This window comes from Dothidotthia symphoricarpi, assembly GCF_010015815.1.
Source record: "Dothidotthia symphoricarpi CBS 119687 unplaced genomic scaffold P153scaffold_25, whole genome shotgun sequence".
Taxonomy (NCBI): domain Eukaryota; kingdom Fungi; phylum Ascomycota; class Dothideomycetes; order Pleosporales; family Dothidotthiaceae; genus Dothidotthia; species Dothidotthia symphoricarpi.
In genome coordinates this window covers 252,683-264,859 of record NW_022985032.1, presented here as the reverse complement: position 1 = coordinate 264,859, position 12,177 = coordinate 252,683, and the positions used below count along the sequence as shown (strand labels likewise).

General features: G+C 55.5%; 6 protein-coding genes across 6 annotated transcripts in view; 2 read left to right on the top strand and 4 right to left on the bottom strand.

Annotated features, from left to right (window-relative positions):
• P153DRAFT_401487 (flavo protein) overlaps positions 1 to 60 on the top strand; it is a gene marked incomplete at its 3' end in the record, with an annotated part of 2,322 nt that extends 2,262 nt beyond the window's left edge. Inside the window, exon 2 of the mRNA XM_033671910.1 lies at positions 43 to 60. Within this exon, the coding sequence (XP_033518325.1) occupies positions 43 to 60 (18 nt within the window). The remainder of the gene's footprint in view (positions 1 to 42) is intronic.
• Positions 61 to 75: 15 nt separating this feature from the next.
• P153DRAFT_371249 (cytochrome b5) lies at positions 76 to 1,437 on the bottom strand. Its single transcript, XM_033669224.1, has 3 exons — positions 1,106 to 1,437; positions 817 to 943; positions 76 to 634 (listed from the first exon to the last, which is right to left on the bottom strand). The coding sequence occupies exons 1-3, from the start codon at positions 1,219 to 1,221 to the stop codon at positions 464 to 466; spliced, it is 414 nt and encodes a 137-aa protein (XP_033518324.1). The 5' UTR covers positions 1,222 to 1,437; the 3' UTR covers positions 76 to 463.
• Positions 1,438 to 1,792: 355 nt separating this feature from the next.
• Positions 1,793 to 4,165, bottom strand: P153DRAFT_327659 (uncharacterized protein; the record flags this gene model as incomplete). Its single annotated transcript, XM_033665336.1, has 3 exons — positions 1,793 to 3,835; positions 3,888 to 4,017; positions 4,073 to 4,165. Coding segments are annotated over 3 exons (2,179 nt in total), but the record flags the coding sequence as incomplete, so codon positions are not given.
• Positions 4,166 to 4,339: 174 nt separating this feature from the next.
• On the top strand, positions 4,340 to 9,642 carry P153DRAFT_351481 (uncharacterized protein; the record flags this gene model as incomplete). The annotated part of the gene is made up of 3 exons (XM_033666345.1): positions 4,340 to 4,762; positions 4,818 to 5,070; positions 5,120 to 9,642. Exons 1-3 carry the CDS (start codon positions 4,721 to 4,723, stop codon positions 9,640 to 9,642), a joined length of 4,818 nt encoding a protein of 1,605 aa, XP_033518322.1. The 5' UTR covers positions 4,340 to 4,720.
• A 232-nt stretch (positions 9,643 to 9,874) lies between these two features.
• On the bottom strand, positions 9,875 to 10,454 carry P153DRAFT_401483 (uncharacterized protein; the record flags this gene model as incomplete). The annotated part of the gene is made up of 3 exons (XM_033671909.1): positions 10,280 to 10,454; positions 10,108 to 10,228; positions 9,875 to 10,029 (listed from the first exon to the last, which is right to left on the bottom strand). The coding sequence occupies exons 1-3, from the start codon at positions 10,436 to 10,438 to the stop codon at positions 9,875 to 9,877; spliced, it is 435 nt and encodes a 144-aa protein (XP_033518321.1). The 5' UTR covers positions 10,439 to 10,454.
• Positions 10,455 to 10,696: 242 nt separating this feature from the next.
• P153DRAFT_327653 (zf-DHHC-domain-containing protein) lies at positions 10,697 to 12,150 on the bottom strand. Its single transcript, XM_033665335.1, has 2 exons — positions 12,003 to 12,150; positions 10,697 to 11,958 (listed from the first exon to the last, which is right to left on the bottom strand). Exons 1-2 carry the CDS (start codon positions 12,089 to 12,091, stop codon positions 10,734 to 10,736), a joined length of 1,314 nt encoding a protein of 437 aa, XP_033518320.1. The 5' UTR covers positions 12,092 to 12,150; the 3' UTR covers positions 10,697 to 10,733.
• Between the last annotated feature and the right edge of the window lie 27 nt (positions 12,151 to 12,177).

Genomic DNA, 12,177 nt, shown 5'->3' with positions numbered 1-12,177 from the left:
GGCATAGCATGGTTTGGCGTGGATTTATTCAGCATGGCATAGATAGCGGATATCAAATAGCGAGCGAAACATGTACTTTTCTTCACACGTCTTCCTCACCCTACGCAAATGTCCACCCACATACATACGTGTAGGAATCCCAATCTCAGCACACATGCCATTGCACATGCACATGCCAAGACCAAGAGTGTCTATTTGGGAAGAGCCGTGCAATCATTCATGGATGGATGGGAAAACCGGTCTGACATGGGGGGTACGGCACAGAAGCCCTACGCCTGGTGAAATGGGAACATATACCGTTTGCACATCGACTTGAGTATTTCGCACTCACACATCTACACGCATAACCATCCCTCTATCCCTCCATCCATATATACGCCCAATCACCCCGCCCAGTATCCCCGACAGAATGATCTACGCCCATCCGTCCGCCGTCCCCACAATCCACCCCCCACCGCACCATCTAAATAGCAGGCGACTCAGCAGACTTCGCCTGCAAGTACTTGAACGCACCAAACGCCAGCGCGCCACCAACAAGGATAACAGCATACAGACCCACGCCCGTCGTCGCGCCGTCGGTCGCGGTGGTAGTTGAGCCTGGGGCGGCGTAGCTCTTGGGCTTTGGGTCGCCGTCCTGTATTCACACGTATATTAGCCTACACCTATCTCCACAATATAAACAATTGCCAGAGGATGGAGGGGAGGAGGGGAGGAGGGGATTCGTCCGAGATACGCCCGAGATCCGAGCGGGCCGGGATAGCGGCTGGCGGTGAAGGGGAGGGAAGGGAAGGGAGGGAGGAAGGAGGGGGATCGTACCTGGCGCTTCAAAGTCCCAACCAGCAGGCCGTCGAGAATCTCCCGCGCTTCGTCTGAGTGGCCGACGTCTTCGAAGGCTTCTGTTGAGTCTTGGCCGCCGACGTCGAGCATGACTTCTTCGCCGCCGCTGCCAGAGCGTCAGCTAACTACTAATCACTGTGGGTGGGGTGTGGTTGCGCATCGCATGGGGAGGGGTGGGGTGGGCTGGCATGCTGTGCTGATTTGGAGGGATGGCCTGGGTTTGAGTGTATAATTGAGGATAAACATGACAATAAGAAAGCCAACCTACGGATGCTCATCCACAAAGCTCGAGCAATCATACACTTTATCGTGCACAACGACAAACAAGTCGTTCTTCGTGTTGTGCTCCGACACGTCCGAGTATGTGTATTCCTTGTCGGCCATTGTGGTGGATTGATCGTGGGTGCGTAATCGGTGGTAGACGGAGGCGGTAGACGGAGTCGTTGGACGGAGTCGTTGGACGGAATCGTTAAGCGTGGGCGTGTGTTCGTAGCAGCTACGTGTCCAGGTACAAGCGGAAGTCAAGGTAAAAGTGCAAGTCAAGGAAAGGCGGTGGATGTGGATCGATGTCAAAAAGCCCGTCGGCAACAAATGAACGGGCTTCCGGCGCACAAGATAACAAGCGTCGGTCGGTCGAACTTGACAGACAGGCAGTTTAGTAGCTAACCAATCAGGTGAGGTGTGTTTGTAGTGTTGCGCGTGGCCGAATGCGGAAAGGACTTCCGCGTTGGTCTGTTTGGGTAGGGTAGGGTAGGGAAAGGTGGTTATATGTGGGGTTTTATTGCGACGCCCGGGCACCGCACTGCGGGGGTGTCTGTGGGCAGAGGTCGCGTTTAGGGATGTAGAATCCTCGACAATGTGCTGAACGAGGGCAATCTAGTGTCTAATAGATAGATAGATGGGTAGATAGATACATCAAAGCAACAGTTAGGTAGGTAGGTGTGTACTTGCAAAAGGGTATCATTCGTCGCCGTTATTTCTCTGCAAGGTCTAACTAACACTACATTTTCTTCTTATTCATCATCTCCTTCGTCGCCATCTCCTACATCCCCCTAAAAACATTGTTACTAGCACTCCTCCTCTCCTTCTCCTTTCTCCGATCATGTCTCTGCCCCGCCTCAGGAACTTTCTTCTGCTTCCTCTCGGGCGCAAACGTGATTTCACGCTCGCCCACCACCGTCGTCGTACTCGCGCTTGCCATCGGCGTGCGATCCTTAAGTTTCGACACGCGCGCTGCAAACGTCTTGTCGCGAGTAGGTCCCGTCCTTTTGGTCGTGGAGGAAGAGACGAGCATCTGTGTGGCACGCGGGTCTCGATGGCCGGCCTTCTTGTACGACGAGGATGAAACGCGGTTTTTGTCTTCGGTGGGCTGTTTGCGGACAGGACGGGCCTGTTCGGCTTCGGAGTCGTCGGAGTCTTCGTCCGATGACGAGCCCTTGTGCGAATCCAAATCTTCTTGCTCGGCGGCCGTGAGGCCCTTGGGGATCTTGGTGCTGGGGTTGATGGCTTGGAATTCGTGAGAGCGCTCGTCGACGGCGAAGTCTTCGTCCTCGAATAGGCGGGCGAAACGCGCATCGCCAAGGAGACCTCCGGATGGTTTGGTTTCTTCGACGGCTTCGCCAACGGCTGGCGCTTTGTCGACGTCCAGCATGTCGTCGTCGCCGCCCTTTTTGAGCACCCTCTTGGCTCTTCGCCGCTCCTTTTCTTCTTCCCGCTCGAGCATCTTCTCGGCAAGCTTCCTGTTGACCTTGACTGCCACCTTCTTGTTGCCACGGATCCTGCTTTCGCGCTCTTTGTTGATTTTCTCTGCAATGCTCTTCGCCCGCTGCTCTTGCCACATGTCGGGGTTTGAGATGAGCCTGGCTTCCTCGTACAGCTTCTGCGCAACAAAGTAACCATGCATGTATGGCCTGAGCAGACTTGTTGTCCCAACTAGATGGTCCAGATTGAGTTGGCGCAGTTGCACGAGAGTCAGGAACTTGAAGTTGTCGTAGACTTCTCCTGCCGCGCCTTGGCCGAAAGAGTGTGGATCGTTGGGGTCCTCGGCCATTTCTTCGACAATGTTGTCCAGGAATGCGCACCATTTCGGCGCAGGCCCTAGCTGTGGGATGAAGAAAGAGTGTTGCTGCTTCCCCTCGTTTGCGGTGAGTAGCATGCCGCTATCCTTGACCCATTCCACGTGGTTGAGATCGACGGCTGGCTCCACCGACGTCCATGGAGTGCCGTTGCGAGGATCCCATATCTTGATGATGCGCTTGTCTGCTGTGAGGATCTTCGGTTCGGCTGTTTGGTTGCGGGATGAGGTGCTGGAATCGAGGTAGATGATGTTCTTGATGGGGAAGCCGTATCCTTGGTCCTTTTTCAGCAAAGGTGTCGACGATCGCAAGTCGTACAAATGAATGAGTCCGTTGGAGTCTCCCACAGCAAGCTCCAGTCCAGATCGCGGAAAGGTGAGGGCAGTGATTTCTGACCGCCCCTCGAAGGCATTCTGTGCTCCTGACAATATACCGACCCTGTTTCTTGATCGAGAGTCCCAAAACTCAACTGTGCCCAGTGAAGTACCGAACGCGAGCAGGTTGTGACTATCCTCTGCAATGGCACCAGTGTTGACAGCACCAGCATCGATCCCGCCTTGCAGTGAGCCGCTTCCAGCCGTGACGAGGTCATCCCCGCCCACATCGATCTCGTAACTTCTCATGAAACGCCCCACCTCCAAGTTCAACCGGTAGCACTCGCCGAGCCCTTCAGCGTTGACGCCCACTGCTGGCACGAGACACTCGGCGGACTGCTTGTCATAGATGAGATCTCTGCCATATCGCGGTATGCGGGTGGAGTAGTGCAGGCCTCCGCCTGTGTGGAATTCGATAACTCGGTCGGACTGGAGGTGCATGCTCTTGGTGTAGTCGGTGGACAGCAGGCGGAAGGTCTCGTTGAGGGTGCTCGTGTGACGCGCAAAGGATAGCGAGAGGTGGGGGAGGTAGTGGGTGTGGATCTGGGGCTATGCAGTCGTCAGTGTGGCCGTCTCTGGCGATTGTCGCAAAGCGTCGCACCTTGTATGTGCCCGTGGACATGACCCAGTCGCCATCCTCGCTGACGCGCACGCACTGGCTGGCCTCTTCAAAGCCAAAGTCCTGCAGCAGCTCGACGCGGTTGGCGAACTCGGGGTCGTTTTTCAGACTTCTACAGAATTGTTAGCTTGCACTCTTTGCGCAGGATTTGTTCATTCTGTGCCTGCCTTTTTCTTCGCCGTATGAGCCATTCCGGCAGAGGACGTGCCTCACTCCCACTGATTGTGTAGACGGGGACGGCAGAGTTGGAGATCTTCATGGTGGCGTGGACCAATGTTGCAGCAGAGAGGTGCAAAAGGCCGTGGAGCCGCTCAGAAAAAGTGCCGTAGGGCTGACGGGCACGGTCCGCTGGCACTTGACCGAGAGTTGGCGCGGCTGCGCATGCCTGTCGTTCAGCCGGCCGCACTCGACACCGTCCACCGTCCTCCGTCCACCGTCTGCACCCACTTGAGACGACAGCGGGTCTCTGTGCATGCTCCAGCGCCCCGTTCCAGCCGTCGAGAGTGCCCTACCGCGTGCATGCTCCATGCCTCTTCCCTCGTCGTCGGGTAGGCAGTTGCTTTGGCACCGCAAGACGTCGTCGCCCGCAACCCACCACGGCCTGCACGGGCATCCACAGTCGGCGACGCGTACACATGCAGTGCTCAGCGTAACCGCCTCGCTCCCCACGCCGCCTGCCTCCCCCGTGCGGTTATAGTCGCGTTGTTCGCGTCGCGGCCGGGACAGCGGAGTTGATGATTTACAGCGCCATCTCGGGAGTGAACATACGACGCGAATACCACTGGAGTGTACCGTAGAGGGCGGCGGTCTCTCTAATGGAATTTCTCAAGACGTGCACCACGAATGCGCACGCCATAGTACGTGTGCCATGTCTCTGGCTATGGCGACGCGACACGGCTAACGGGCGTCTAGGGAGACTTTGAAGCTGTCGCATACCAGGCCTTCTCCGTCACGCGCACACTGCGACCGCGCAACGGCACCACCCCGCCAGACGACACGGCCGCCGTCGAGGCCGAACTGCGCCAAGCCCAGCATCTGGTCGCACAGGATGCCACCCGGCCCTGGCTATGGCTATTCCGCTCCGCCGCGGCCACGCCCGACAAACCGACCCAGAGCCCGCCAGACGTGCCAGACCCGCCAGACGTCCAAGGCTACCACCTGCAGCGTGCGCCTTCCCCCCTCCCCCCGTGACAAACACCGCTGACACACCACAGGCAAACACGCGGGGTCCTTGAGAGCCTCCGACTTGGCTCGCTCGCCCATACCCATACGCGCTGCATCCACCTCCCTCTCTTCCGCGGCCCCAGGACAGCACAAGGGCGCACAAGGTGGAGGTGCGCGGAACACCAACGCCAACAACCAAGCTAATGCTGCCGACCAGCAACAGCCGCCTGATTGCTTTACCGTCTACGAGTTGTTCACATCGTCCATCATCGCCTTGCTCTCCTTCAACCTGGTCAGAGACTGCAGCGTCGTCGCTCTGAACTACCGTACATTCGTGGCAAAGCCTGCAACCCAGGCTGATCCCAGTCACATCGACGTCGATAGTCCTGCAGACGTGCATTGGCTCACCAGCATAAGCGTATACTGGGGTAGCTCAGGCACGCTAGTCATCTCGACCTTCACCGAACAGAACCGCGAAATCCGATGTTTGGACGACATATCTTCCGACGCCGACTACACTCGACTCATCGGCAAGTGCGTCCGTGTGGCTCCAAGTGGCTTGCTCGCCCACGTTACGAGTTTCGACGATCCCCTAGATACCGTAACCGAGGATACTGGTCAGCGCCCGAAGAAGAAGCGAGCTAGGCTTGGGGCTACGGAACAAAGCATCGAAAAATGGAAATCATGTGTCAAGCGCTGGCTAGCCTGGAAAGGGTACCTTCTCCCTGATCTTCAGAAGAAAAGCTCCTGGGTCAGAATGCGCATAGCTCAGTCTGCGGTATCAAGCGTGGCCTCGCCACTTTTCGACCGAGAAATGCTCTGGCCGCGAGCGCTTTGTTACTACTATGATACGGAGCTATCTGGACCTGCAAATGTAGATTCAAACACGTATCCAGCATTAGAATGTTCCAATCGTACGCTGCAGTGGTTCGAGACGACTGATTCAGTAGGCTTCAAGGATCCTCTAGACGTAGCGCAGGAATGGTTTCTGGGCAGGCCCGAACGTGATAAGATTTTGGAGGCCCGACGCAAATCCAAGAAGGCGGAAGAAGATGCAAACCGTCGCAAAGACGAGTGTCCTGGCTTATACCCATCATCTCCGCTAAATACTCGCTCTGGCACCTACGGCGACCTCCAGGCAGTCAGCGGGGTATACCCAACGCCTCCTGACGGCATCCTTCCTGGCGCTGGACCTTCCACCCACAATACACCCAGCGTTTCGGGTGCAGCTTCTAATGTAATTCTAGTCCCTGGTGGAACCAATCCTGCCATCAGTCTCCTGGCGCCACAAGAGGATTTCCATGTCGACGCGCCACAACACCCACTAACCTCCCCCACCCTTCCTACAACCGCAGACAACCTCAACATATCTGCTGGCGACGATGACCTGTTCGGAGATATGGACGAGGACGGATATGTTGGCCACGGGGTGAACGATGAGGATTTCGACTTTTTTGACGAACCCGATGGCGAGGATGTCGACATGCTAGACGCGCCGATGCTGGAAGACAGTAAAATGGCGGCGAATGACACGTCTGAGCAACATGCAGCGGCGCATGTAGTTTTGGACCCTCGGGTCAAAGAGGATATGTCTGACCCCCTGGCCGCACTTGAAAATGCTCTTGATGAGGCCTCCAATTCCGCCCATGAACAAGTGCACGATGCCAAGCTCGAACACACCTTCGCCGTTCCATCTTCTCCAGTGAAGAGGCCCCTGGAGGTTGCTCTTCCTCAGCAAATGCAATCCCCAAATGGCAGCAAAACCCCTGTTTTCAAAGAACCTACGCCTCCATTGAGCCCTACTGCCATTGCAAAGGCATTGTTGCCGTCTCCGCCCGGCAAGAGGGTAGCGCCAACTCTCCAGGAGCAGGCCACGAACCGCCACCGTGATGGCGCATTCGATCCCCTCAACTTCAGTCGCAAAATGAGCCTATCTGACGCAAAGTACCAAGACGGGCGTTTTACTGCACATCGAGAAAATAATGTTGACGATGACCTTCAGGTTGAGAGACGCCTTTCTCGGGCGAAGAGTTTGCGAGATCTCCCTATGCTAACGACGTTACGATATGCTATTGGTGTTGTGTCGGCGAACAGATTACCTGAAGAGATGCCCGTGGTTCCTACGGCTTACGACGATTCGGACTCTTCGAGTGATACCTCGGAGGTGTCTGAGGATGATATTGACGAAGAGCTACCAGCAGAACCTCTGTCTATTTTGGGTAGTCTCGTTATGACCGCAAAAAGAAAACTACCTACAGACGGCAATGCCACGCCCTTGTCGACCATGTCTTTCGCGGAATCACTGGGCGGTGATTTTCCTAACTATTACAACCTGCAGCTCGATGAGGCGTCCCTTGCTTGCTTCGAGCCAAGCTCTTCGGACTGGTCATTGGTAAACTTGCCATCTCCCGTCGAAAGATTGTTGACCGGCGCACGTTACAACATGCCATCATTTGCCCCTCTAATAGCGCAGTGGCCGGGTACGCCTACCTCGCAACCGGATGTCACTATGGACACAACAGACGAGAAGCCTCTGAGTGGAAAGGACAACATCGCAATAACCCAGATAGTCACAGATCAGATCATTTCCGCGACTCTGGACGTTCTCGAAGAAGATTCGACTTGGGCGCCAATATCCAATCCCCGCCCATCATCCGAGACGCGCTGGCACGACGCCATCAACAAAATCTTTCCAAAAGCCACCGAGTGTTCCGTTCTAACGCTGGCAACCATTCACGAGATACTTCCGGGTTATCCGGCCCAAGCGAAAGCCCAGCAGAGACTCCCACCACGTAACTCGAACGAAGGAGTGACCGTATCGGGGAACCAAATGTTCCAAATTCACCCGCCTTTCATCCGAGTCCGACGTGCAGAGATGCACTGGGAATTGCTTCCTCCGGCTATTGCTTTCTGGGAGCCTCTTGGCTTGGCCCCCGTGAATGAGCCAAAGAACGTAATCGCCTTCTGCGTGTATCCCCACAGTGACTCTTTGAGACCTTGCCTGGAAAACTTTCTCTTGAACGTTCAGCTCGCATATGACAGCTGTAAGCTTGGTAGTCATTCACGGGTTGTGACTATAGCCGAGTACGATGGGGGTTTGGTGCCTTGCAGAATTCCTACAGCTACCACATCACGAGATGCGTTCAAAGCGTTGAGGGAGACTTGTGTTCAGCTTGGCAAACTCCTCGCTATGAACTATGCGCACATCCGAGCGCAGCAAGACTCCAAAATTGATGCCTTTGTTATCTACATGGTCGATCCGTTTGGCAATCCTTCAGCGCTTTGGGATTTGTGTTCGGCGTTTTGGACTCTCTTCCAGACATATGGTCAGGGTCCACCAGGCCGTCCAGACCAGCCTCAAAAGCCAGATCTCGTGCTTCAGGTCATACCAATGAAGTGTATAGCTTCTTTCGATGCTCCCGTCATTCTGGATGCAAGCACATACGTCAACCTTGCTCGAGAAGTTTACGATCGATGCCCGCCGAGCGTCCCGAATGGGGACAAGACACCTCTCAACATCCACAAGGCGCCCGCATTCCAGCTGGAAGAAACGATACCCCGCCAGGTGCCATTCAAGCTGATCTCCGAGCCACCCCACGATCTGCTCCGCGAGAACTCGTACATGCATGTCGGCTATGCCGTCAGTCTCGACGGCACCTGGATCACCGCGGCCTGGACCGACAATTGCGGCAAATCCCAAGCCGTCGTCACATACCATCTTGGCACACGTGTGTTTTCCGAGATCGCCAAAGAAATATGGCAAACGACGATCGAGATCCTGCGATGCCGAAGAGTAAGTTGGCGTTGCTGCATCGCCAAATGCGGCGTCATGGAACGAGACGAGCTAGAAGCATGGATCCAGATCATCTCCTGCCCAACCCAAGTCAACCTCTTCCTAACGCTCCTCACCGTCGACACCGACTCCCCCATCAAACTAACCCCCACCATGCCCTCGTCAACCACCGCCCAACCATCCGCAAACACACCCGGCTCCACCCCACAAGCCAGCATCTCCCCCGACCCATCCCAAGGCTTCACCCCCGTCGCCACCCCCTCCGCAGACACCGCCACCGACCCCTCCACCGACCCCGAAGCCCGCCTCATCGACACCACAGACGAATCATGGGGCATCATCCTCGCGCACCGCCTACACAACTCCCACTCCACCACCCAATTCAGCCCCGCCCTCATCTCCGGCCTGCTCATCAAACGCGGCGAAACCCACGCCACGGCCTCGTCCCCACTCCACACCACCCCGGGCCCCATCGTCGTAGGCGTAAACATCCTCTGGATCGGCTCCGTAAACTCGACGCGCAATCTGCCTGTTGGTGCAGATGGCACGATCAATGCGGCCCCCGAGCGTATTAATAATTGGCTCATGTGGACGCCGACCGTGCAGACGCGCACTACGGCTGAGAGTCTGCTTAAGGAGGTGTTGAGCCAGTTTAGGGGGTTGGGGTTGTTGGCTCGGCTGAGGGGGATGAGGGGGACGAGGCATGGGACTGTGCCGTGGCATATTGCTGCTGCGAAGAGGGGGGTTGGCGGGTTGGGACGGGTGGGGGGTGGACTTTGATATCCTTTTTCTTCTTCTTATTGGACTGTTGTTTTGGGTGGTGTTTGGCGTCTTGTGTCCTTTTACGGTGTTGGAGTGTTTTTGGCGTTTTGGTTGGGTTGGATTCGGCATGATATGTGTTCACGATATGACACAGCACGACGGACGCACGCTTAGTATTCCCCTTTCCCCCTATCTTTCCATATCACGTCTCGTCTTGTTATGTAATTCATAATTCCATCCATCTACCAACCTACCCCTCAATACCCAAATGATCAACCCGTTCCACTTTCCTCTCACTCTCCCTAACACTCCCCTCCCTAACACCCCCCCTCACCCTCCCCCCCTCCTCCGCATGCGCGCCTGCAAACGCATCCCCATGCCCCTGCGCACCGCCTTGTACTGCTGCTATTTGTGCAAATGTATCAGCACCTACTACCGCACCTACTACTGGAATGAATGAATCAATGGGAATAAGCAACATACCTCTCCCGTTCCCCTCCTCGACAGACGTCTCACTTCCATCAACGTTTTTGTGCGTCGTCTTTTTCGAGGAAGAGGATAGGGCGCCCGAGAGCGCGGTGAAGAGGTTGAGGTTGAGTCCCGCCTTGGGGGCGTGTTAGTATATTGCTGGAGTGGGCTGGGGGGCTGGGCGGACGGGGGAAGGGGGGAAAGAAGGGAACGGGTGGATTACGGATGCTTGGGCGGATTTGTGGTGCTCTTGCTCGTATTCTTGGGTGCGGTCTTGGGTATGGGCTTGGGTTTGGGTTTGGTCTGATTTTGTGAGGGCGTGGGAGGTTGCGTGGGAGGATGGCATTTTGGGTGATTTGGTCAGGTGGGAACGAAATTGTCGTATGTCGAATGCCGAATGATATAAACCGCAGTGATAGTTTGAAGATGTTGTGAGTCTGGCTCCGCGGGATGTTGAGCTTTATTTATGTATAAGCTTCCATGCTTGTTTGTTCCTGTTCTCGACATCTCGGGGTGAGGTGAGCATATGATGTCATCGGTACAAACATCCAGGTTTCGGACAGAAGTTGGACGACAGGGGGCGGTTTGACAACTTCACGAAATAGTTCTATCAAAACCAAATGAGATACATTTCATGTTATCTAATTGAGTAGGGCTTCGCTCAAATTATCCCAGAAACCGAGATCATACACGTTCTCCACCGCCGCCAGACTCCACACACGCTCAAACCCATCGTCCCGCACAACAGAGCTAACACGATCGGGCAGACTCTTCGGCGCCTGCCCGTCGCGCGTCCGGATGAGAATGTGTCTGCTTTCCAGCGGCCAAGTCGTCGGCGGCTCTTCGTCGTCTGGAGGTGTTTCTGGCGGCGTCGGCATGGGCGAAGACGAGGATGATGAGTGCGCGGAGTATACACGTGATGGCATGGCTGAACGGTGTTCTTGCATTGTGTTTTCTCTCCGGTGCCCCAGAAAGACTACGCCCTCTGCCATGTCGTCTCGCCAGTCTGCCCATTTTGCGCTTTCGTTGGTGGACATGCCCGCCCAGATCAGGAAGATGTGGTAGACGAGCAGGCCGAGGGGAAGCGGCCATGTTAGCAGCGCGAGGAGGCCGACGCCTGAGCCACAGATGCCGCCTGCGTCGAGGTAGATGCTCGAGTATTGGAGTAAGTTGTGCAATTTCGCGTTGAAGTATGTGGCTATGCTGTTTGGGTCTGATCCTGCGCTTGGCTTGTATCTGTAGAAGTGTTCGTATTTGCTGTAGTGTAGGATGACTTTGGGAGTCAACGCGTACCATGCGAGGTAAGCGCCGTATGCAATCAGAACGGTCGTGGATAGTAGTAGGGCAAGGAACCACTTGTAGTTGCCGCGTCCAAGACAGTTGTTGACCCAGATGCAATGATGGTCCATCCTCGCCACACACGTTTTGCATATGCTGCAGTGCTTACTTCTCGCTGGCTTCAAAAACCTGCAGGTCGAGCATGACTTTCCAGGGTGATACAGGACCCTATCATAAGGATAGTGTCGCATTTGTTGTGTATGGTTTAGCGTGGTGATGTACGTCTCGTTGTTCTTCTTTGCACTAAGATACAGGAACACGTATGGTTGCGGCACTAGAATGAATGCAAAGAGCTTGTGGTGCAGTTGAAGGAGTGACCAGAAAGAAGGCAGAAGCATTGCAGCACACGCAGTCACAAGGCCGAGGAAGAAGACGACTACGACGGGGTGCTTGTCGTGCATCAGGTAGTTCCCCAACCGGGAGCCGCCGCTCGTAATGCGGCCATTGGTGAGCTTGACATCGAGCTGGTGGAGGGCTGAGGGAAAGTGCTGGACGAGGAGTCGGTGGAGAAAGCCAATCGGTGTGTTTCTACATTCGTTAGCAAAATTGGGTGACCTCATGGAATGTCTTACCTGAACGCCGGAAGTCGTCCAAAAAATGCGACAAACGTGATGAGCGATACGGTGCCTGCGCCGATGATGAGGTTGCGGGCGAGGGCCATGGTGAAGAGGGATCAGATGGCTGCCGCGATCTGCATGGCCCCAGATACCGCGTTGTGAGTAAGGTTAGAGTGAAGGGAAGATCCGC